General features: G+C 37.5%; 2 protein-coding genes across 6 annotated transcripts in view; both read right to left on the bottom strand.

Moving 5' to 3' along the window:
* Window positions 1–925: 925 nt before the first annotated feature.
* On the bottom strand, window positions 926–24,675 carry LOC144615236 (EF-hand calcium-binding domain-containing protein 13-like). The gene is made up of 10 exons (XM_078442121.2): window positions 24,555–24,675; window positions 24,184–24,255; window positions 21,012–21,155; window positions 20,366–20,437; window positions 16,402–16,551; window positions 14,832–14,882; window positions 11,044–11,187; window positions 9,190–9,261; window positions 4,893–5,036; window positions 926–999 (listed from the first exon to the last, which is right to left on the bottom strand). The coding sequence occupies exons 1-10, from the start codon at window positions 24,673–24,675 to the stop codon at window positions 962–964; spliced, it is 1,008 nt and encodes a 335-aa protein (XP_078298247.2). The 3' UTR covers window positions 926–961.
* Window positions 24,397–25,668, bottom strand: part of LOC132675696 (pleckstrin homology domain-containing family M member 1-like) — a 29,377-nt gene continuing 28,105 nt past the window's right edge. For 4 of the 5 annotated variants that reach the window (XM_081794891.1, XM_078442116.2, XM_078442117.2 and 1 more), the window contains one exon: window positions 24,397–25,006. In XM_081794891.1, coding sequence (XP_081651017.1) covers window positions 24,882–25,006 — 125 coding nt within the window. In that variant the 3' untranslated portion in view covers window positions 24,397–24,881. The remainder of the gene's footprint in view (window positions 25,007–25,668) is intronic. The other variant, XM_078442120.2, reaches the window with a different exon arrangement.

The raw sequence follows: 25,668 nt of genomic DNA, 5'->3' as shown, positions 1-25,668 counted from the left end.
TTTGTGTAAATACCTAGTAGTGAAACTGCTGGGTCATAGGGTAGTTCCATTTTTAACTTTTTGAGGAAACTCCATTATTGTCTTCCACAGTGGCTGCACCAATTTGCATTCTAAAAATTATTTTCTCATTGTTTATAATATTCTAATAAATTCAGGTCAGATATACCTAGTGAATAATCTCAGAGAACAGTATATAATCTAATATTTTTCTAGCACTATCAAAGTAAAACCACCCATAACTTTGAGTTTGGGGTAAATTTAGCAGTCTTTGCCATATAATTCAAACACAAGTTATATAAACTAATACTGTATTGTTTTATCTTTAAAAAAATTTAATGTTTGTTTATTTTTGAGAAAGAGAGAGACAGGGAAACCGAGAGCGAGTGGGGGAGGAGCAGTGAGGGAGGGAGACACAGAATCCGAAGCAGGCTCCAGGCTCTGAGCTGTCAGCACAGACCCTGATGGGGGGCTCCAACTCACAGACCACAAGATCATGACCTGAGCCGAAGTCTGACGCTTAAACAACTGAGCCACCAAGGTGCCCCTATATTGTTTTATCTTTATATTGTTTCTTACTTACCTGTGCTTTATCTAATCCTGTGTGTTTTTTAAAAGATGTTTTAAAAAACATCTTTTTTTTGAAAACATCTTTGTTTGTTTGTTTGTTTACTATTTTAGGGAGAGAGAGAGCACAAGCTGGGGAGAAGGATGAAGGGAGAGAGGAAATCTTAAGCAGGCTTCATACTCAGCGCGAATGGATGCAGGTTGAGCCCATGACCCTGGAATCATGACCTGAGCCGAAGTCAAGAGTCAGTTGCTCAACCAACTGAGTGACACAGACGCCCCAATCCTGTGTTGTTTTAACATGAAAACCACTGCCTGTCCTTCCACACAGAGCCAGTAGATACATATTAAGTGGAACTCACCTGAGGCTTTAGGCATGTTCAATGTATCACAGAACTTAATAAAAAAATTCTTCAAAGGTAATCTTGCCATTTTCTGTAATGCAAAGTAAAATGTAGATGAAGGAATTACTGCTTCTGAATTAATCTGTCAGCAGTTAATAGTCAAGTTATAACAAAGGTGAAAAGCCCGGGGGTCAGCCTGTACTGTTCCTTCTTCCTTAACTTCTGCATACATATGATTATCAATTTCTATTCAATTATTTCCAAATACTGCTTGAATATATCACTATATTAGTTAATGCCTATGCTATTACAATAGCATTGCTAAAAATCTATCGCATCAGTCTCATTTCTCTCCATTTATTTTAAACAATGCAAGAGAGGTCTTTCTCTTTAAAAAAAAAATCTGGTTACTCCTCTGAATAAAACCCTTCAGTAGCTCCTACTTGTCCAAAAACTACAAAAGCAAAACAAAACAAACACACGGTGGGCAGGCAAAGAGGCTATAGGCCAATATTCCTTACAAATGTGTTAACATCTAAGTGAAATTCTAGAAAATAGGGTTTAGCAGTATAAGCAGAAACTAAAGTTCTAGATACCTTTAGGACATGCATTTTCACTGAGGGTGATAGGCTTTCAGGAAGGAAAACAGGTTCTTGGAGGGGAAAAAATCTTAGCCATTACAATGGTTTGTGGCCACAGTACATAAGCAAATATTTATTTTTGGCATTAAACATTCATAGCGTGTGGGATGGTGAAAAAGACAAAAATGTCTAAAAAGTCTCCTTAGGGGAGTGATATTTTTTTTTAAAGGTTAAGAAACACTACTTTTAGGATAATGGTAACCACCTAAATTTACTCTGGAGAAATCTAAGAAAAAGGCTTAGAAATCCATAGGACCAAAGATGGCATCTTGATGTGGAACTCAGTGCACAGAATTTGGTGGTGAAGGAAAAGAAAGAAGCAGTTAAAGATGAAGTCCCTACTAAACAGTATCAAAATGTCAGAAGGCTCACTACCCCCACCTCCCACCCTCTGCCCCAAAGGTGCCATTAAAGTAAACGGACTTCATTTACTTCAGTAGAAACTGAAGACAGAGCTCCACACTGAATGTGCCACCCAACACCCTCAACTCTTTCAACAAATCAGGATAGAAATGGACAAAGGAAGATCTGAGATGGGAGCCAACAACTCAGAAAATAGACTGTGTAGAAAGACCAAGTCAGCTCCAAAATAAAGACTCAAGTAAAGTAAAGGTACACAAGGTAGAATGGATATGACAAACTATAGTAAGGGACATAAAGGATAGACATGAAAAGAACCAAAAGGAAAAAAAAAAAAAAAAAAAGGAGGGGGAGAGAGAAAAGGAAGAAAAAAAAAAAAAACCCAATGCAAAAAAAAAAAAAAAAAAAAGTAGAAAAGTTTACAGCAGAAGTGACAGAGCCCAGAAATAAACCCCACATATGCTCAACTAATATTTGACGAGGCAGCCAAGAACATTCAATGGAGAAAGGATGGTCTCTTCAACAAATGGTGTTGGGAAACTGAATAACCACTTGGGATACTCCCCAAAATTACCTCAAAATGAATTAAAGATTTAATTGTAAGATCTGATACTGTAAAGAAAACATAAGGAAACAGCTTTCAGACATTGGTCTTGGCAATGATTTTTTGGACATGACACCAAAAGCACAAACAACAAAAGCAGAAATCAACAAGTAGAACTAGATGCCATTTAAGATTTTTCTTTTTTTTAATGTTTATTTATTTGAGAGAGAGAAAGACACAGAGCATGAGCAGGGAGGGGCAGAGAGAGAGGGAGACACAGAAACTGAAGCAAGCTCCAAGCTGTCAGCACAGAGCCCGACATGGTGCTTGAACTCAAGAATCATGAGATCAAGACCTGATGTCGAAAGCTTAACTGGCTGTAGTCGGACGCTTAACCGACTGAGCCACCCAGGCACCCCAGAACTACATTCAACTTAAAAACTTTTGTACAGCAAAAGAAACAATCGGCAAAATGAAAAGGCAACCTACAGAATGAGAGAAAATATTTGCAAACCATATATCTGATAAAGGATTATTATCCAAAATATATAACAAAGAATTCACACAGCTCAATAACAAACAAGCAAATGAACTATTTTAAAAATGGGCAGAGCAATAGAATAGGCATTTTCCCAAAGAAGACATCCAAATGACCAACAGGTGCATGAAAAGGTGTTCAACATCACTAACCATCAGGGAAATGCAAATCATAACCACAATGAGATATTGCTCAAACCCGTTAGAATGGCTATCATCAAGAAGACCGGAGATAAGGATTTGTGATGATGTGGAGAATGGGAACCCTCATACACTGTTGGTGGCAATGTAGATTGGTGCAGCCACTATGGACAATAGTATAGAAATTCCCCTCAAAATTAAAAATAGAACTACGATATGAACCATCAATTCCCCTTACAAGTGTATATTCAAAGGAAACGAAAACAGGATCTTGAAGACATACTCCTGTGTCTATTTCAGCATTATTCACAATAGCTAAAATATGGAAACAATCTAAGTGCTCATCAACAGATGAATAAACAGAGGTAGTGTGAAAATAGACAACAGAGTATTTTTCAGCCATGAGAAAGAGAGAAATCCTGTCATTTGCAACAAGATGGTAGGATCTTGAAGTCCTTATGCTTAGAGGAGATAAGCCAAAGACAAATGTTGTATATATCGCTAATATGTGGAATCTAAAAAAGCCGATCTCACAGAAAGAGAGCAGAATGGTGGTTACCAAGGACTTAGGGGGTGGGGTGATTGGGGAGATACTGTTAAAAAGTACAAATTTGCAGTTAAAATGAATAAATTCTGGAAATCTAATGCTGTGCTGATCTAATACTGTATTACATAATTGAAAGTTGCTAAGAGACTAGATCTTAAATGTTCTCACCACAAAAAAAGAAATTGTGATAATTACGTGATGTGATAGAGGTGTTAGATAACATTACAGTGATAATTATATTGCAATATATAAATGTATCAAATCAACACATTGGACACTCTAAACTTACATAATGTTATTATATGCCCATTATATCTCAATTTTACAAAAAGGAAAAGAAAAACTCTGTGGAGGTGGAGTGGGGGGAAAAAAAAGCTCTAAGTCACTAATATTGAGGATGAAAATGAAGGTATCATTACAGATGAAGCAGAAATCAAAAAAGATAAAAAGCAGATGTCAAGGACAACTTTATCCAATACATTTGAAAAGTCAGATGAAGTGGACAAATTCCTATAAAGACACAGCCTGCCAAAATTGACAGGAAAATAGAATATTTTCTTGGTAATACCATACAATTTCAGAAATTAAATCAATAGTCCAGAATTTTTCCATAAATAAAACTCTAGGCCCATAAGGCTTCACCTGTGAGTTCTGCTTAACATTTGAGGAAGAAAAAAAATCTCTTACAGAGAATAGGAAAGTAAAGAATATTCCCCAACTCTTTTGAAAACGTAACAAAAATGATATTCAACAATACCAGTCATTAAAATAACGCAGTTATTTTGTACATTTATAAACATCTGCTTCCTTGAGCCAATGCCGCAGGCAACACCCCCTGAGGTATTCCTGGATATCAGCATAGTTTACCTTCCAAAGGGTTAACACGTGGCGAAGGGCCTCACGGACTCTGTTGTACTCTGTGCATGGCATTCTGACTGAATACTGCCCGTGCCAGTCAGTTCACAAAGTGACCTCATCTCCCAAGTACCACCACCCACAGGGATAAAGTAGGCCCAGACTCACCCATCTGTTCAGTTTCACAGAGCTCAGGCTTGGCACACTATGGTGGCACTGGTGCTCACCAGTCATCTCACTGCAGCGCCCCCCCCCCCCCCCCCCAGGGTGCCCTCCATTGCTGTATATCCCATCCATACATCTCCCATCCCCACTGGTAGATGATGGCCTTTACAACTAGATGCATTCAGACTACTAACCATGTTCAGGTCCATGTCTTAATACTTCATCAAGTAAAACATTAGCTGCATGAAAGTCATTGTTCATCAATAATGCCTTGAGGCTAGAGACATCAATTAGATCATTCTGGAGAATTTGAATAGTAATGAAGAGTAGCTGTGTAACTGAGAAAAAAAAAAAAAGAGCAAAAACGTGCTTCAACAGCAGAAATAAGAGTACATTGTTCACTTTCACTTAATGGGCTTGAGTTGCATAAAAGAACTTTACATGAAATTACTAGTAGTTTTAAAAACCATTGTGTAGGGGCGCCTGGGTGGCGCAGTCGGTTAAACGTCCGACTTCAGCCAGGTCACGATCTCGCGGTCCGTGAGTTCGAGCCCCGCGTCAGGCTCTGGGCTGATGGCTCGGAGCCTGGAGCCTGTTTCTGATTCTGTGTCTCCCTCTCTCTCTGCCCCTCCCCCGTTCATGCTCTGTCTCTCTCTGTCCCAAAAATAAATAAAAAATGTTGAAAAAAAAAAAAAAAAAAAACAAAAAACAAAAAAAACCATTGTGTATTGTAACAGCTAGCAGTTACTGAACACTAAGTGCTGGAGACTCTTCTGAGTACTTCTACTTTACCTACTTAAGTCTATTATTACCTATAATAATTCCAAGATAGGCATTATTATCCCCATTTTTCAGATGAAGGAATTGAGGTTAGTGAGATTTAAAAAAAAAAATTTAATGTTTATTTATTTTTGAGAGAGACAGACAGACAGACAGACCACGAGCGGGGAAGGGTCAGAGAGAGACAAAGATGCAGAATCTGAAGCAGGCTCCGGGTTCGGAGCTGTCAGCACAGACTCCAACGTGGGGCTCAAACTCACTAACCGCGAAATCATGACCTGAGCTGAAGTTGGGCGCTTAACCAACTGAGCCACCCAGGCGCCCCGAGGTTTGTGAGGTTAAGTGATTTACTAAAGAATACACTGGTATTAAGTGGCAGGGCCAGGATTCAAATCCAGGCACGATATTTCCAAAGCCCATGCTCTTAACTACTGTGCCTTTCAAGTAGACGTATGTAACTGGTCAACCATGATGCCTACAGCTACATAATACTTCATATGTGGACCCTGAAATAATTGTGAAGCATTACAAAGAAGTTTACATCAAAACTTTATTGCCTTATTTCACTTAAAGTTATGTTACAGAGACAAAATAAGAAGAAGAAGAAGGTGCTGTTTCTGTAAGTCGTGCTCTTTATATTTATCTTATAGCCCCACAAATCTTGACAGCCTTGGTCACTTTCCAATGCCTTCAAACAGTTGTGGTTGTTGATGCTGTTTAATTTAATCCACATTTTACTAGCTGTTCTCAGCAGGAGGGTTGGTTTCACATAAGCTACTCCATCATAGTCAGAAGTAGAACCAGGTAACTCAAGCTTTATAGGTAAATTTGATGCCCTGCTCTGGTTGAAAATTACTGTTTAGGTTATTACTTTACTACAAAGCTATAGTGATTAAGACCATGTGGCATAAGAATAAATAAAAATCAATGGAATGGAACTGGGAGTCTAGAAATAAATCCATACATTTCTGATCAATTGATTTTTTACAAGGATGGCAAAACCATTTATTTAAGGGGGAAAAGAATGATCTTGTCAACAAATGATGCTGGGGTAACTGGCTATCTGCATGCCAAAGAATTAAAGTGGACTCCCATCTCACACCACATACAAACATTAACTCAAAATGAATCAAAGATTGAAATTAAAAGGCTAAAACTATAAAATTCTTAGAAGAAAACATTAGTATAAATCTTAATCATCTTGGATTATGTTTAGACATGATATCAAAAGAAGTGACAAAAGAAAATATAAACTGGATTTCACCCAATTTAAAAACGTTTGTGCTTCAAAGGACACCACCAAGAAAGCGAAAAGACCCATAAAATTAGAGAAAAGATTTGCAAATCATCTATCTGATAAAGCTATAGTATCCAGGACATAAGAACCCTAACAACGTGACAAATAACCCAATTTTAAAATAAGCAAAGGGTACATATCTCTAAATGGCCAGTAAACACATGTAAAGATGTTCAAAGTTATTAGCCATCAGAAAAATGCAAAACAAAACCACGGTGAGATACTTGTGAGACTAGGCTAGAATAAAAAAGACAGACAATGTAACAAGTACTGACAAGGATTTAAAAACTTTTTTTTTATTTTTTAATGTTTTTATTTATTTTTGAGACAGAGACAGAGCATGAACGGGGGAGGGGCAGAGAGAGAGAGGGAGACACAGAATCGGAAGCAGGCTCCAGGCTCTGAGCCATCAGCCCAGAGCCTGACGCGGGGCTTGAACTCACGGACCGCGAGATCATGACCTGAGCCGAAGTCGGACGCTTAACAACTGAGCCACCCAGGCACCCCAGTACTGACAAGGATTTAAAGAAATGTACAATGCTGTTGGGAATGTAAAATGGGGCAGCTGCTTTGGAAAATGTTCCAGCAGCTCCTCAAGTTGAATGTAAAGTTACCACGTGACCCAGCAGTTCCATTCCTAGGTAGGTACCTGAGAGAAATGTAAATGTACGTCCACACAAAAACCTGTACTCAAAAAAATGTACACATGTTCATAACAGCATTATTCTTAGTGGCCAAAAAAGGGAAACAACCCAAATGTCTATGAACTGATAAATGGCCAAAGAAAATGTGGTATAACCACAGAATATTATTCTACCACGAAAAGGAATAAAGTACTCATTTATGTTATAATGCAGGTGAACCTTAAAAACAGTATGCTGGGGCGCCTGGGTGGCTCAGTCGGTTGAGCGGCCGACTTCAGCTCAGGTCATGATCTCATGGTTTCGTGGGTTCGAGCCCCATATCGTGCTGACAGCTCAGAGCCTGGAGCCTGCTTCAGATTCTGTGTCTCCCTCTCTCTCTGTCCCTTCCTCGCTCTCTCTCTCTCAAAAATAAACATTAAAAATTAAAAAAAAAAAACAAACAACAGTATGCCAAATGAAAGAAGCCAGACACAAAAAGCCACAAATTATATGATTCTAGTTATATGATGTTCAAAAATCAACACAGATAGAAAGCAGACTAGTGGTTGTCAGTGGCTGGGGAGAGTGGGGAAATAAGCACTACAGGGTACAGGGGTTTTTTTGACGTGATGAAAATGTCCCAGAATTAGAGTGTGATGGTTGCACAACTTTGTGAATATACCAAAAACCACTGAATTGAACACCTTAAAAGGATGAGATTTGGGGCTCCTGGGTGGCTCAGTCGGTTAAGCAGCCGACTTCGGCTCAGGTCATGATCTCGCGGTCCGTGAGTTCGAGCCCTGCATCAGGCTCTGTGCTGACCGCTCAGAGCCTGGAGCCTGTTTCAGATTCTGTGTCTCCCTCTCTCTCTGACCCTCCCCCGTTCATGCTGTCTCTCCCTGTCTCAAAAATAAACATTAAAAAAAATTTTTTTTTAAAAAAAGGATGAGATTTTATGGTACGTGATTTATATCTCAGTAAAAATGTACATTTGATAAATAATGCCATTGATTATAAAGGTGTTCTAATTTTAGAGATATTCAAACGTGAAGAAAAAAAGACATTTGTTTCCCCAACGCATTTAGAAATACATTGTTGGCAGGGGTGTCTGCATTTGCGGAGAGTTCTTTGGTAGGTGTTCTCTGTAGACATGGGCGTTTAGGGAAAGATGCTGGTGTTGAAATGGTTTCCCTAATTTCAAGGAGCACGAGAGGAACTTTGGGGACAAAGACCAAGCAATTGTCTTTATGCAGCAGGGGCAAAATGATGTGGTTAGGCCACAGAAATGACATGGTAGTAAGAATGATACAGGGATTAATGGCCCAAGCATTTAAAGAAACTAGATAGATGAAGCTAAGATTTCTATAAATGAAATCAATGGCCAGTCCATTTGGGTAAACCTGAAAACTCCAAAGGCCTGTCTTGAGACAGCACAGAGGGTAGTGGTCCTTCACCCAATTTCCACACCTGATTTAATTCATAGATCCAGAACCCCTTGAGTGAAGAAAAATTTATCTCCTCTTGAGGAAGGACTTTATATTAACAGCAAAGGTATTTACTGTGTATCTTCTTCGACCCTGTTTTATTTCTTTTCCCTCCTTTATAACTTTGTCCCATTTTCACTTGTTTTTTTTTTTTTTTTTTTTATATCGCATAAGCTGCTTGAAATCCTTTTTGACACTATAGAGACTACAAATTAAACACTTGAAATCCATTTAGTGATTTTTTTTAAATGTGATTTCATTATCTTTATTTTACAGTCACTTCTTTAAACTGGAAGTATTCACTTACCTACGGACTCTTTGAAAGGTGGACTTCCTTTAATTCTTTCAAAGAAATCTTTTAAATTCACCTCATTATTATCTGGAAATATCAAAATCAAGCATATTGTCATTAAAACCCTGATACTCAGTCAGTACACAAAATAAAGGCTCTGATTAACAATACCTAAAATCTCATTCTACCTTATTTTCTCTCTCAAATGGCTGAAACTATTTCAATGTAATTTTTCATACTTTCAGGAACCACACCTATTGATCAGTTAATGATATTAATAGTTCACTTTTTTTGACTTCTTACTCAAAAGTAAGAACTTAAAATAACTTTTGAGTTCCTTATGTATACTAAGTATCCTTTTATGATGCTTCACATTTATTAACTAAAATATGCACAAGAATTCATTCTATAACATGCTTGATGTGCCTATCCTTAAAAGATGAAAGCAAAGAGAAATTAAATAACTTGTCTAGGTCACAAGAGCCAGAAAGTGCTCGAGGCTGTATTTGAACTAAGGCAGTCTAAGGCCAGAGGTGACAATGTTAACTATTGGGACACACACACACACACACACACACACAGGAAATAAAATGCAGTAATGTAACCACAGCAGAAAATATAGGGCTATACCTACAATGAAAAGACTTTAACTTATAACAAAATGGCAAGCTGGGTAGCACAGGAATGATTACAAATTCCTAAAGATGCTGTATGAAATACTTTATTCTATAAATGCATTATCAAGTTGTATGAAAAGGAAATAATAAAACGTTAAGTGGGCACAGAGATCCAGAGGGGAAAACCAAGTGAATACTAAGCCTACAGCTATTTGGGGATACATATTAGATCCAAAAGCAGCAAGGTGCTTGATTTAAATGTTCATGCATATTCATAAAAGAAATCTTGGGTCCTGCTACACGGAGAGTTTGAATTTAGATACCAAATGAAACTGGGATGCTTAAAGAATTTCAATCCAGTGAAAGGGAGATTAAAATATTATATTCACTGGCCCATGTAAACACCAGGGTGACCTAAATCTTCCCAATTTTGAGAGGCAGTGGGTAAAAAAGATCACCTGTGAAAAATCTCCTGCAACTCATGTGGGCTTAGGGTCTAAATTTATACCACTCTCATGATATGAAAAACTCCAGGTCAAAACATAAAAATTGATTGAGGTCAATAATAATCTATGGCAAAAGCAATAACCAATCAATGCTGGGGAGGTACTCTTAAACCTAAGACATGCTCATGGGATTCCCATAGAAAAAACAAGCTGGTTAAGATAAACCCCAAATAAAAAGCCACCTAAAACTGGTAAAACTCACCAGCTTCTAGAAGTATTCCCACACGATTTGACACTTAAGAGTGGATGTAAATAGGAAAGGAGATCAAGTTCACAATACATGAAGTCAAAGATGGAAAACAAAGATAAATATGTGACCACTTGGAAACAATGATCAAGACTAAATAATTATTCTTCTGAGATGTAATGAAACCTTGGGTATTTCCTTTGGTTAAAAAAGCAGAATGGGACAAGCAAAATAAAAGGTGAAATTGGGTCTCCTCTGAAGAAAGACTGCAGATCAAAATGAAGCTGCTGATGTCATGTCTTTGTTTTATTACATAATGGTATTTTCCCACCCATGCTTACAAGAAATGAATGCTAATTATCTAAATAAGCATATGTAGAGTATGAACAGATAGATACGGTCAGTAAATAAATTAGCAGACTATTTTGGCTCTAATTTATATCAACCTAGGCCTCACTGCGACTGCCTTTAGCATTTTACCTCCATATAAAACACTCTAAAACTGGTTCCTATAAACAGGAAAAAATGAGCAGAATCTCAAGCCAAAAAAAATGCTCACCACCGATGTCACAATATTTAAGGGCTTCACTGACGTCCTCCTCAGCTAAATTAACATTCAAACTTTTCAGGGCATGCTCCAAGTTACGTATGCCAATCTTGCCATTATCAACACTTGTCAAGATATAAGCAGCTTCTTTAACTGCTACAAAGATAAATAAATATATATAAGATACTATTATTTTAAAAAATGCAAAATAGTTTGTCCAGAGTCCACTATAGGTGAACTCTCAATTTAACTATATATATTTAACTAAAATCTCTGCAGAAAAAAAGCAAAGTATTTTCTACTTGTAACTGACAACCTATTTATTTCAAGCAGCATTTAAAAAAATTAAGGGCGCCTAGGTGGCTCAGTCGGTTAGGCATCCAACTTCAGCTCAGGTCATGATCTCATGGTTCCTGGGTTTAAGCCCCGCATTGGGCTCTGGGCTGAAAACTCAGAGCCTAGAGCCTGCTTCAGATTCTGTGTCTCTCTTTCTGCCCCTCTTCCACTTGTCCTCTCTCTCTCTCTCTCTCTCTCTCTCTCTCTCTGTCTCTTAAAACTAAACATTTTAAGAAAAGAAAAAATTAAACCAAAAAATTATATGCAGAATATGATGGGTTACCTGAATCCACTCATCCATTAAATACTGAGTAAGCTGTGACCCTTTCTTAAATAATAGTAACATCCTGTACATGTAGATCTAAAGACTTCTATCAACTGATGAAATAAACGAAAAAAAAATGCTAAAATTTGAGATTAAAGCTCTTGATCTCCAGGGCCACTACCAGTCTATATTGTGCTTTTGTGTGAATTGAAAAAAGGCACCCCTCTCTATGTATCAATTACAAAGAGGCATACCTTCCTCTAGGTAGCTGCAATCTAGCATTGGTGGTCCTAGCCTGGAGAGCACAGTGGAATGTAGAATGCATTTCAGTCTCTACTTGTACCCTCTCAACCAGGCATCTTTGTGCAAGCACAACCCATACAACCAAATGTAGTCCTGTTGATACCACACCAATTTAAAATATAAAACATGATCATTACTGGGAGTTTCAATTTTTTGTCAATACCATTTCTCACCCCATTTCTCTCTCAACCCCAAAACGAAGTTGTCATGTATGTTTCCACAGTCCGAAAATCGTTGCATTATACTAACAGATCTAAACCTTCAGTTGGAAAGAATACCATAATACCATTTTAGACCTATATTCATTTTTACTAACATTTATTTTATAGCTACTAAGACCAACAATGAAAATTTCAGCCCTCTTAAAGAGTTTCCTTTAAATTCCTTGAAGACAGGGACTGAATTTGTCATGTCTGTAAATAAAATTATAATACATTATATAGTTGGTACTATGAGAAAAATGTGTGCCAGATATGAGCACTGAGCACTCAGATATAAAGCACTGAGACAGTTCACCTAACCTATAACTCTGAAAAGTCTTATGGGTTGAGGAGTGATGTTTGAGCTGAGTTTGGGGGGAAAATGTGAATTTGTTTGACAGAAAATATACAGAAAGGAAACAGCACATGCAAATATATGGAACCAAAAGCACATGGAAGATATGGAACCAATTTAAATTATAATAAGTAATATGGTTACAGAATAAATACAAATGCAGAAGTGATGAGAGATGAGGCTAATGAGATAAGAAGACAGATTTATTGTCATTCTTTAATTCCATAAATATTCACAATTATATAAGTCAATAATATAAAAGATTTGAAACAATGCCTAGCACAGTAAATATCATCTAATATTAGCTATTAAATTAGCTATTAATAAGGGGCTTCTGAAAGCCAAAATTGTGCTAGGATCTGGAGAAACAATGCTAGGACTTGTAGCAAAATGGAAACATGGTTCTTGGCCCAATGATGCTTCCAGGCACGTAAGAAAAAGAATCATTAACCAAATAATCAAAAATGTGACTAGAAAACAACCAGATTTTAACATGGGCAGAAGACCTAAATAGACATTTTTCTGAAGAAGACATACAGATGGCCAACAGACACACGAAAAGATATTCATCACCAATCTCAGGGAAATGCAAATCAAAATAACAATGAGATATCACCTTACACGTGTCAGAATGACTAAAATCAAAAACATAAGAAGTAACAAGTGCTGGCGAGGACGTGGAGAAAAAGCAGCCCTTGTGCAATGTTGGTGGAATGTAAATTGGTACAGCTGATGTGGAAACAGTATGGAGGTTCCTCAAAAAGTAAAAACAGAAATACTATTTGACCCAATAATTCCACTACTGGGTATTTACCCAAAGAGAACAAAAACACTAACTCAAAAAGGTATATGCACCCCTATATGTTTATTGCCGCATTATTTACAACAGCCATGATATGGAAGTATCTCAACTATCTATCAATAGGTGAATGAATAAAGATGTGGTATATTATGGAATTTGACAAAACCATGGAAAAGAATGAGATTTTTTTTGCCATTTGCAACAACATGGATGGACCTAGAGGGTATTATACTAAGTGAAATATGTCAGACTGAGAAAGACAAACACCATATGATTGCACTCATATGTGGAATCTAAAAAACAAATAAAAAAAAGAAAAGCAAAATCAGACCTATAAATACAGGAACAAACTGATGGTGGCCGGAGAGAAAGGGGGATAATGGGTAAAAGGGGTAAAGGAGAGTAGGAGATACAGGTTTCCAGGAATGTAATGACTATGTCATGGGAATAAAAGGCACAGGAAAGGGAATATAGTCAGTGATATTGTAATATTGTTGTATGGTGACAAATAGCTATGTTTGTGGTGAGCATAGCAAAATGTATAGAGAATCACTACACCTGAAACGAATATAACATTGTGTGTCCACCGTACTCAAATAAAAAAAGTTTAATGAGAAATTATATTATTTTGGTCTTAATGAATTAAGATAATTCAAAGTTCTCTAATATTTTTGCTACTTTTTTTCCTAAGTAAGCTCTACACCCAACATGGGGCTTGAACTCATGACCCTGAGGTCAAGAGTTGCATGTTCTACCAACTGAACCAGTCAGATGCTCCTACTTTTGTCACTATATAAGCTAAAATATATTGAGCATTTCTAGTGTCATTTAAAAAAATATTAATGGGTATTTATAGTATGAAGTAAATGCTATGAAAAAGACATAGTTTAATGAAAGCTTATAATAAAAGAAGCTGACCTCGACTAGCAGATAATGACAGGCTCCCTAGAGGAAATTGACATTCATTCAATTTTTTTTTTAATGTCTATTTTTGAGACAGAGAAGGAGACACAGAATCTGAAGCAGGCTCCGTGCTCTGAGCTGTCAGCACAAAGCTCAGCACAGGGCTCAAACTCACAGACTACGACATCATGACCTGAGCCAAAGTGAGACACTTAACCAACTGAGTCACCCAGGCACCCCATCACTCATTTGAAAGATGAGTAAACATTAACTAGGCAAAGAGTGTCAGGGAAAACTATTCCAGGGAACAAAATACGCAAAAGCTTTGTAGTTGGAGTTCTAAGGAAATGAAAGAAAGCCATTGTACTTGAAAATGCAGAAAGCAAGGGTAATGGTACAAAATTATACCAGAGAGCTAGGACATGCAGGATTTTGATCTTTAACAACAATGAAAAATGTTTAAAGAGTTGAAAATAGGGGGACATCACACAATCAGATTACTTTTTTGAAAAAAAAAAAATTACTCTGGCTGGAGTGGGAAGAATGGACTAGGAATCCATTGGCACCTGGCAATGATCCTAAAAAATAACTCCTTCATAGGGAATGCTTTCTTGTATACATATATAAAGTCCTTACCATCTGCTGTTGGTAGTTTCAGATTTGAAGACAAAGCCTCTTTCCTAAAGTCTGCAAATTTAAATAGAGAGATTATGCCATAAGGAACAGCATCCTGATTTTACCCAGTTTGGAAGAAAACCAATGGATAAATTACATACTTCATTTCTCAATAACATTTAGCATTGACCATCCCCTTCTTCTCAAAATCCTCCACTAGCTTCCAGAATAACGTTCTCTACTCATCTTCCTCTTACTTCTTAGACTCCATGGATTCGTCAAGCTCCACCAAGCTTCTTAAATGTGGCTGAGATTCTAATGTTACAAATGCTTCCTTTATCCCTAAGAGAACAGCTTAATCCCCAGGCTCATATATTCAATAAGGTGTTTAATTATTAGTCTGAATTGTCCTTTTTTAGTCCTGCCTGCCTACCTATCTATCTAATTCTGGAGCTTTTCCTAAGGACAAGGTGCAGTTATACGCTTCATCCTATACATTTTCTACACAAATGCAAATTGATACAGAGATCTATTTGAGGGACAAGTGATAGAAACAAAATATGTCCATTTGCATAGATGGACCACATCGCAGTTAGAGAGCAGTTTAGAATAACTCACAACTAGTACAGGTATTACCTTGAAGCAAAAGGAGGTTAGAATCAAGATACATTATATTTACATTAATTTTTAAAATGTGATCCAAGCAGGATTAAAAAAATATAACTAACCTATTAAAAAGTACTTTCAAAATAGTAGGTTTGGCAATTTTACAAGATAACTCTAAAACAGAATTTCTCAACCTGAGCAAAATTACATTTGGGGCCAGCTAATTATGTGGGGGAGTGCTGTCCTATACATTATAGGGTGGTTAGTAGCATCCCTCACCTCTACTCACCAGATCCCAGCATTCCTCCCCCATCAGTTTTGACAATCTAAACTGTCTTTGCAGATTGCCAGTTTTCCCTGAGACACAGATCTGATCTCATTTTTTAGCTGAAGTTAAATTTAAAGGCAGGGGATGGCTTTCCAAGTATTGATAAAACCCATCTGGGTATATCCCAGATAAGAATATGGATGGATCAGGTAAATTCTTTGTAAATAGAGCAAATAGCCAGATCAACACTTACACAGAATGTTATATAGACCAATGGTTTAATTGTTCAACAATAACTTGTATTTTTCAAAGAGCCTGTCACCTAAAAGAAAAAGAAAGCTAGACAACTATTAGGACCTCTCTAAAATTCATAAAAGGAAAGGGATTAACTTTGAAATGAAATTACTCTAGAAAGAAACATTTTAAAGCCATATGACAACGTATATAAATACTTTCAGACCAAGTTTACAATGCAGTCCAAGAGATCATCCAGGAATTTGATACTGTAATAACTAAATCTCCGTGAATATAGAATATAAGATATATCTCTAAATCTGATCTGTAGTAAATTGCATTTCAATACATTTACAGTAGTATTTAGGAACTAAGTATTAAGATTTAATTAATTAGTATTTGGTAAAATATTTTAAAACCTTGGATAAAATTTTAGAAGAAATTTTTATTACAAGTTGCTGGTTATCTGCTCAATCAACTCACCGTCGAGCAAGGAATCATCCAACACTTCTTGAAAACTATTATCAGTGAAATAAATTCTATTGGTGTTTCCAAGTACATCTGCATAGTTGTCCTTGCCAGACTGATCACTTTCTTCCATACATTCCAATGTACCGATGATGTCATTCAATACTACAAACACAGAGAATATACATGCAACATGTAATTCAGTCCATGGATCTAAATTTTTGGAACATAACAGTAAAACTGATGGATTCTTCCAGTTTTGCACTGTCCAAAATGGCAGCCACTACCCACATGTGGCCATTTAAAAAGGTAGAGCAATCCGTTCTCCACTATAGTTTTCTATAGCCCCTTATCTTTATTCTTAAAATTATTTTGTTAAAACTCTGGGTTCTGCGTGGGCTATTCCTTTATGAACAAAAAAGTATGCCAAAGTTTCTCTAGTGATTCTATTAACGAGCTCACCATTTCATAAAAAATACCCTCCATTCGTCACACCTGCTCCCAAACTCCAATCCTTCCCTTTCTACTTTCTTTCCCTACACCCCTTGCTCCTGTCAGCTCACTTTACCCAATTTAGAGAATCAGCAAAGCCTATTATGTTTAGCATGATAATATCAAACATCTGAACTAGGAAATCCATGACTGACCACCCCCCCCTTAATTAAAATTAAAACAAACAAAAACCTCTTCACATTTCTAAAGTACATGTCTAAAAAAATAATCTTTCAGAATTCATTAAGAGAAATATATAATAAATTACTTTAAAATTAGCTAATTTATGTGAAAGTATAATTTAATATATTATGTTGTTCCATGAGTTAGTCATTAGTCATTGGTAAGAAGTTTCAAAAATAGGCCATGTGAGGAATGGTTGAAAGGAAATCTGAGTCCAGAGAAAAGATGATTCAACATAAAAGAAAGAAAATATAAGAGCTCTCCTCCCATCCCTGGAGGGCTACTGACGGGGAAGAGTCCAAATGTTAAGTTTGGGAATGGAATTATAAGGCAGGATTTCCATCAAATATGTGGAACAATTGACTAGTTCTACAGCTGTCCAAAAATTATGGAATGCGCTGCTTCAAAGAGTCATAAGGATTTCCAAGACAAACAGTAGGATGAGTGTCCCTTACGATTAGCCTGTCCCTGAAGCCCACTAATGTGTTTTTTTAATTTTTTTTTAATGTTTATTTCTGAGACAGAGAGAGACAGAGCATGAGTGGGAGAGGGGCAGAGAGAGAGGGAGACCCAGAATCTGAAGCAGACTCCAGGCTCTGAGCTGTCAGCACAGAGCCCGACACGGGGCTCGAACTCACAAACCGCGAGATCATGACCTGAGCCAAAGTCGGACGCTCAACCAACTGAGCCACCCAGGCACCCCTAATGCGGTTTTTAAATAAACATGTAAAAATCGAAAAAACTCCGTATCTAATTAACACAGAAACTATCAAATCCTCTACTATAGACCTCATTCTCTGACCACAGTAAACTAAAAATAAACAACAAAGAGAGGACAATAATGAAATTCAAATTCAAATTTAAAATTTTTAAATTCATTTAAAATTTTTCAAATAATTGCTTTCAAATTTAAGGTTTTTCTCTTAGGCAACTCTTACATCAAGGAGAAAATCAAAATACAACTGAATATGCTTAGAAAAAAACAAGAATAAAGACTTTGATAAACCAAAGTCTTACTGAAATGAAAATTGATAGTCTTAAACATTTATTTCTCAGTAAGAAGAAAAAAGTAAGTTCATAATTTAAACAACTTAGAAAAACTACAAAATGGACAAAAGGGAACAATAGAAAGGACATCCTAAAGATAAAAGCAGAATTTTTTTTTTTACTACAAATAGAAACACTAAAGATAAATCTAAGATGTAGAGCTTTAAAAAGAGAGATAATTAAAAGATCTGCTAGGAAATCTAGAAGAAGATATATATATATATATATATATGTGTATATATGTGTGTATATATACACACATATATACACACACACACACACACACAAATATATATATACAAATTTAAGAATGAGAAAATAACCAGACACAAAAAAATCAAAAGAATTATCACTGCATAGGATTGTACTAATATTCCCAAAAAACACTTGAATAAAATAAATTTCCTAGGAGAATAAAAATTACCAAAACTGACAAAATAAAACAGAGGATGGCAATAAGCAGTCCACCAAAATCAAAGTCAAAGATGAATAATAAACTAGAAAAAAAATGGCAATAGACAAGACAGAACATTAATGTCCCTTATATATAAAGAGCTATTTAAAAAAAAAAAAAGAGCTATTTATAAATTCATATGAAAAAGACAATCTAATTAAAATAAAAGAAAAGCATATTCGACAATCATATGAAAAATGTTTTACCTCACTAGTCATTAAAGACATGCATATTAAAACAATAATAGAATTCTTTTACCAGCAGAATTTTCAATAAATAATATCCATTACTGATAAAAGTGTGAATTTTTACAAACTTTTTGGAGGATAATTAAGCAGTAGCTGTTAACATCTCACATCTGCATATATTTCAGTCTAGCAGTGTGACTTCTGAGGGTTTTATCCCCCAGGAGAACTTTATGCACATATATACATACAACAATGCTCATCAAAATGTTTCAGTGGTGAAAAATTGGCAAATTTTCAGATTTTTAATTGGCAAATATCATCAAAAGTGTTGTGGATAAAATGACAGTACATCCCCCAAATGGAATATTATTGCAGTCTTTAAAAAGAATGAGGTTGCGGGGCGCCTGGGTGGCGCAGTCGGTTAAGCGTCCGACTTCAGCCAGGTCACGATCTCGCGGTCCGTGAGTTCGAGCCCCGCGTCAGGCTCTGGGCTATTGGCTCGGAGCCTGGAGCCTGTTTCCGATTCTGTGTCTCCCTCTCTCTCTGCCCCTCCCCGGTTCATGCTCTGTCTCTCTCTGTCCCAAAAATAAATTAAAAAAAAGTTGAAAAAAAAAAAAAAAAAAGAATGAGGTTGTTTATGATACAATGGAACATGGAACAATATCTAAGATACACTGTTAATTTCTTTAAACCTGCAAGTCGTGGAATATTATGGACATGGTAATTTTATTTTAAATTTTTTTTTTAACGTTTTATTTATTTTTGAGACAGAGAGAGACAGAGCATGAACGGGGGAGGGGCAGAGAGAGAGGGAGACACAGAATCGGAAGCAGGCTCCAGGCTCTGAGCCATCAGCCCAGAGCCTGACGCGGGGCTCGAACTCACCGACCGCGAGATCGTGACCCGGGCTGAAGTCGGACGCTTGACCGACTGAGCCACCCAGGCGCCCCCATGGTAATTTTATTTTAATTAGTTAATTATTAATTAATTGATTGATTTATTTAGAGAACAAGCAGGGGCAGAGAGAGAAGAAAACAGAGGATCTGAAGTGGGCTCTGTGCTGACAGCAGAGAGCCCAATGTGGGGCTTGAACTCACAAACCATGAGATCATAACCTGAGCCAAAATCAGACATTTAACCAACTGAGCCACCCAAGTGCGTCTAATTTTTAAATAATATCAGAATACACAAATATTCATAGATTCAAATAAAAAAGGCTAAAGGGATATTTACCACACTTTAACAGGGATATTTCCAGAAGGTGACATTACATGAGCCTTGCACTTTATATCTCTTACATTTCTGGTCACTAAATTTTTTTATAACAGTTTCAAAATTACCATTATTATATAATAAAATGTCCTTACTTTAGCTATTGGAAAACATCATAACCTTGTCATTTTCCCAATCTTTTCCATTCAAATACAAATTCTTAAATGAAAAACAAATGTAATCAAGTTTGCCATAACTGGAAGAGTTCAAATGTAGATGAAACAAACATTTGGCACAGATACTACAAAGAAGATCTGAGCACCAAATATAATGTTTGGCTACGTGACCTCTGAATGAGTCCTGTGTTGTTTGCCATTCAACAGTTTTACCATAAAGTTCTTACCAACAAAAGTGGAAAATTTCTGAGTGTCCTTCAAAGCCCTCATACAGTCTTTAACATTCACCACGTTGTCATCTGTAAGAGAGAGAGGGGAGGGGAACAGACAAGAATCCCTGGAAAACGTAATATTAAAAAGCTCATATGAAAATCAAAACCAGCATACAATTTCTTTACTTTACATACAAGATACTTGGGATTCATTTTCACCCACTGTGCCTTGCAATTAACCTTACAAGATTGTAGATACGCTAGTTCTGATTCTACCTGTAAGGCAACTAACCTACTAAGAAAGTTGTAAGTCCAATAACTTTACTTGGTACAAACCAGCAAAGCTAGGTTTTCTATTCACAGAGCTGGAATTTCCAAACTATGTGTTAGTCACTAAATCAAGATCTATCTAAAGAGAGTGGATACCAATGAGCCCACTCCCCCACAAAATTTCTACCTGCTTGCTAAGAGTATTCTCATTAACTGTAAAAAAGGACTTTAAAAGAAAGTCTCCTCTTTAAGGACATTTACAGCAATACAAGCAAATACCTATAGATATTAGCTCAAAGGAGCCCTATTCGCTTGAACAAAAACCTTGCACACTTTCTTCAGTTACTCCTACCCAAAACAAAAAAATGGATAATAATATTTAAATGCTTACCAGAAACAAGATCTGACTGAAGAATTTTCTCTACCTCTTCTTCAGGTGACTTAATCCCAATATTGCCTAGAAAGCTCTCCAAGTTCTTCCCAGATATCATGTCACCTTCAAGCCCATCAAGAGCTAAGACAATGTCTTGTAACTCTAGAAACAGAAAAAAGTGATTCGGTAATTGAACTAACCTCTGACTTAAAAAACAACAGTAGCCATCACTCAAGACTTTTGTCAGTGGTAGTCCATGATTTATGATCACCTCTTGAATAAGAAATCTCAGTGAAGAATCCAGCCCTCAGGAAATTCTAAGTCCAGCAAAACAATATGCTTGGTCTGCCATGTTTCTTTGGTGCTAATATAAAATTGGCACAACCAAAATGGTTGCTATGGCTGAATTTTTCACTGCAATGACACAAAGTAGTTATTTTAAACTAGAGCTCTAATGGTAGCAAACAAAATTAACTCATCCTGGTGGAAGTGAAATAGATTTCAGAATCATGAGAAATGTAAAATTGTAAACACAAGTATCACAAAGACTCACTCACCTTTTCTTTTCAATTCTACCAAGATCCAGTTGTACTCTGGCATCTGGAATTTTGCTTTATTTCCAGCCCTTTCAAAGGAGGCAGTGTTAAGTACATTCAAATCCTGGCTCCAGGATTTGTGACCTGAAACTATCTGACCTTGAGCAAATTATTACTATTTAACCCCTCTATCAAATTCAGTAGTCTTATATCTAAAATAATTTAATAATACTATCTACCTCACACAGTTAATATGGAGATTAAATATATGATGTATGAAAAACACTTAAAACAACATTAGGTATATAGCAAACACTAAGTGTCATATTAATAGCAATAAAGTTACTATTATTATTATTATTATTATTATTATTATTAAGCCTTCAGGAATAGCTGCAAACAGTAATCACAGCTTCTTAGTACCTCCGATCCCGCTTCACTTTCTGTCCCCCTAACATCTCAGCGAGGCAACTGCAAATGACAGTCACCTAAAAACCTGTATCAGCTCTGCTTGTTTTACCTAAAGCTTGGTTCCCTTTAAAATATGGTTTCTTTGCACAGACACCTTAAGAGGAGTCTGCTCATCCTCCCATGCTCCACATAGGACCAGGAAGCAGAGAAACACTCCTAAGATTCTGCTGTCTGGCTATTTTAGTTCCACCTTCAATCAAACCTATCCCTCCCCTGAGATTCAGGCCTGTCATTGACCTACACTACCCTCCGGACACCATCATCTACTGACTTTCTGATCACTCTTTCACCTTCTTGGAGGATCTTTGGTCACCCTGCTCATAATCCTCCCTCAGCCCCATTTCCCATTATCATCTGATGACAATAAGAATGACCTTGACCTCTCAACTCCAAAAACTTTCACTTCCTTTCCAAAGTCATCCAGATCAATGGCTATCCTTAATCCTCATCAATACCTAGAACTGCCTGCCCAACCTCTAAAATCTTCAACTACAAGATCAGACACTGACCACAATCCCTTAAAACTGTGTGTATACTGAAGGAAAGCATAGAACTTGATCCACAATATGCCTGTTTTCTCAGCCCCTCCAAGTTTGTCAACAAATAGTCCAGGCACAGTGAACTAACCTTATCAGTCAGTAATGAAGGGAACAGTCTGAGCATATGACAGTCAACCTTGCAAGGAGACTTTTCTAAAAAGAGCAGTTTCAGGCCTGCTATGTTAACACTTTTCTTCCAGGGTGGCCCTTCCTCACTCTTCCCTGTAATTATTGGCCTTTTCTTGCACTGGCTGACAGATTCCAGTGTCAACCCCCAATCATTATGACCAGCTCCCAGATTCAGGTACCTAAACTACACCTTTCTCCTTTTTCACTGTTCTCCTTTCTCAATGGTTTAGTTTCCATTTTTTTTTTCCTTCCTCCACATAAAAAGTTATCTGTCCTGAATACCAGTCTTTCTGAACTCTGTTTTCTGATTTCAAAATTAACTACCATTTACCAAGTATATAGTATGTGCCTAATAATTAGATTATGTGCTTTATATGTGTTTTTGCAGTTGATCCTGACAACTCTAGGAGAAACGTGATTTTATTAGCTTCCTTGTTTTAAAGATGAGGAAACCAGAATGACCTACAGAGACTACCCAGCTGGTAAGTCAAAAACCCACAAACCACCATGTATCAAACTCCATAGCCCATGTTCTTTTCTACCTGTATGCATTGTTTCCTATAGCACGGCTAATCTATTTCACTATACTATATTGATGCTAATTATGTTACGTGACCCAGGTAACATATTTATATGTCAACAGGGAATTATTAAGTACTTTTCTTAACCTAAAAGAGAAACAATGATGTTAAAAATTTTATACCAGGGCAGAGTGGTTATGAAAAATCTGAAAAGTATCTATCTACTTCTTTACACCCAGAAATGACTCCGCTTCCGTTTTCCTAAACATATACCTATGTTGTTATTCTTCTCCTGACAGCGCTCATTGACCAAACAGTCATTTGAATGTTATTCAAATAAATTACCAGTGATAATTAAGTTTTAAACTTATTTTCCCAATAGAAAAGTACACAAACTCCATGAGTATGATCTCCATTGGTTTTAGGTCTATGATTTAACTTTTAAGCAAAAATGGAAGTCAAGTGGTAGGAAATAGCCATGGTACCAAAATGCACATGGTCACTCTTGTATGTTAACAAAATCCAAAGAAAGGAACATGAGGAATGTCTACTAAAGGAAGAGGTAGAAGATTTCTGAGAAATTCTATAATATATAAGCCTTTACACAGGGTAGAGTCCTAAGTCTGAGGCTAAAAATGGTATAGAAAATTTTCATATCTGAAAAATTGTAAAGCTAGTATCTGACTTTACATAAAGTCCAGAACAAAACACACACACACACACACACACACACACACACACACATACACAAATAACAACAACAAAAAAAGGGATTTAAAATAGGTTACACAGGCCCCATTCCAGAAAAAGGCATTTTTCTTTCATCATGGATGCTGCCAACTTTTAATCAAAATCAAGTTTTGCCTGCCTTAAAACAGATCAATGCCAACATGGTAAGCAGAAATTAACAGAACTAGAAATTCTAAAAGACAAAACACAAAGACATCCATTCAATAAAAGTAAATTTAACAGTCACAAATAATTTACTAGTTACCTTTTAACCTGGAGGCATCACGAATATCCTTTACCACTTGTCCAAATTCTTCTATTTGTACTTCATCATCTTCTGCAAGAAAAACATTTTTTTTCAGTTTATTTATTTATTTTGAGGGGGGGGGGGAGGGGAAGAGAGAGAGGGAGAGAGAGAATCCCAAGCAGGCTCCATCCTGTCAGCACAGAGCCAGACAAGGGGCTCGAGTCAATCAGATTCTCTATCCCAGCCCCTTGGACTCTGGGGCTGAGACTAGCCAGTCTCCGTGACTGCTCAGAACATTAGCCCGTTAACTTGGGGGCAGCCACAGTCTGTCCTCTGGAATGGGGAGCAGAATATACTGCTCTACAAAGAAAGTAGTGAAGGAAATGCACGAGGAGGCAGAAACTTGTCAGGAAAGCCACACTGACAGTTCCCAGCTCCGCCTCCGTTCTCTTCCAGAGAAGAGACCCCTTGGGTAAGCTCGGTGAGACACCTTGTCCCCTCCGAAGCCATCTCCCTCAGCTAACTCAAGTTCCTTTGCTACTGTGTCCAAAACAGTTTTAATACAACATCAGAGAAAGACCCAGATCCCAAGTCTTGTAAGTCCCAGTTCCAAGCCCGCCGCTCTCCCACATTTTTCTAGATGGTTAGAAGGGGTGGAGTCCTTGCCTCCTGTCCCCTCCTGTCACTACATCCTTCTTGGGGCTCTGCCTGCTGACTTAGTCCCACAGTGACCTCCTCACCAGTTCTTCATTCCCCCTGCTCCAGACACAATCTTTTTCACACAGTTGATGGTTGAGAGAAGATCGGGGCTCAGCAGTTCTGAAGGGGAGACAGAGAATACCTGTGAGAACACAGAGGACAGTCCCAGAGACTGAGGCACACACCGGCTCTCCCCGCCCCCCGGGGGCTGAGTCCTTCCAGATTAGGCAAGGGCTCCCTCCCAGAGGCCCATGGAGATATCCCTACAATGGCTGCTAGAGGTCAAGGGTGGCTAGGGGTGGGGGCAGGAGGGGCAGGAGTAAATGTATGTTTACTACCACACATCCTAGCTAGGGTACATGCTGGTTCGCGCCACGTTTGAGGGTTTCTAGGGAAAGGAAATGTCAAAACAGGCAGCACAGAGGCCGAGGTAAACCTTGCCTAATGAGAGAGGCTCTTCAGGTGAAGAGTGCAGGGATGTTGATCAGAGTACGAAAGAGGGAGTAAGGGGCAAAGTCATGGACCTGTGGAGCCTCCACGAGTGGCTCTGAGGTGGGGAGTTTGCCCTTGGCCTCGAATCAATCAGGCCATTGACCAAAGTCAGGACTTGATGGTTAGAGCTGAGCCTTCAGGGCCACCAGTCTGGCATTCAGCACTGGTTCTATGAGCCTCAGTTTGCTCGTCTGTAAAGCGGGGATCATAATAGTTTCCACCGCATGAGAAGCTGGCATGTGAAGTGCTCAGCATACAACACACTCTCGCTAAATGTTGGCCGCTGCTGTCCTCTGTTACTGGGTGTGCAGA

The sequence above is a fragment of the Panthera onca genome, assembly GCF_046562875.1.
Source record: "Panthera onca isolate mPanOnc1 chromosome E1 unlocalized genomic scaffold, mPanOnc1 haplotype 2 h2.Chr16_ul_8, whole genome shotgun sequence".
Lineage (NCBI taxonomy): Eukaryota > Metazoa > Chordata > Mammalia > Carnivora > Felidae > Panthera > Panthera onca.
Note: the sequence above shows the minus strand (reverse complement) of the source record. Positions and strands in the feature narration are given on the sequence as shown.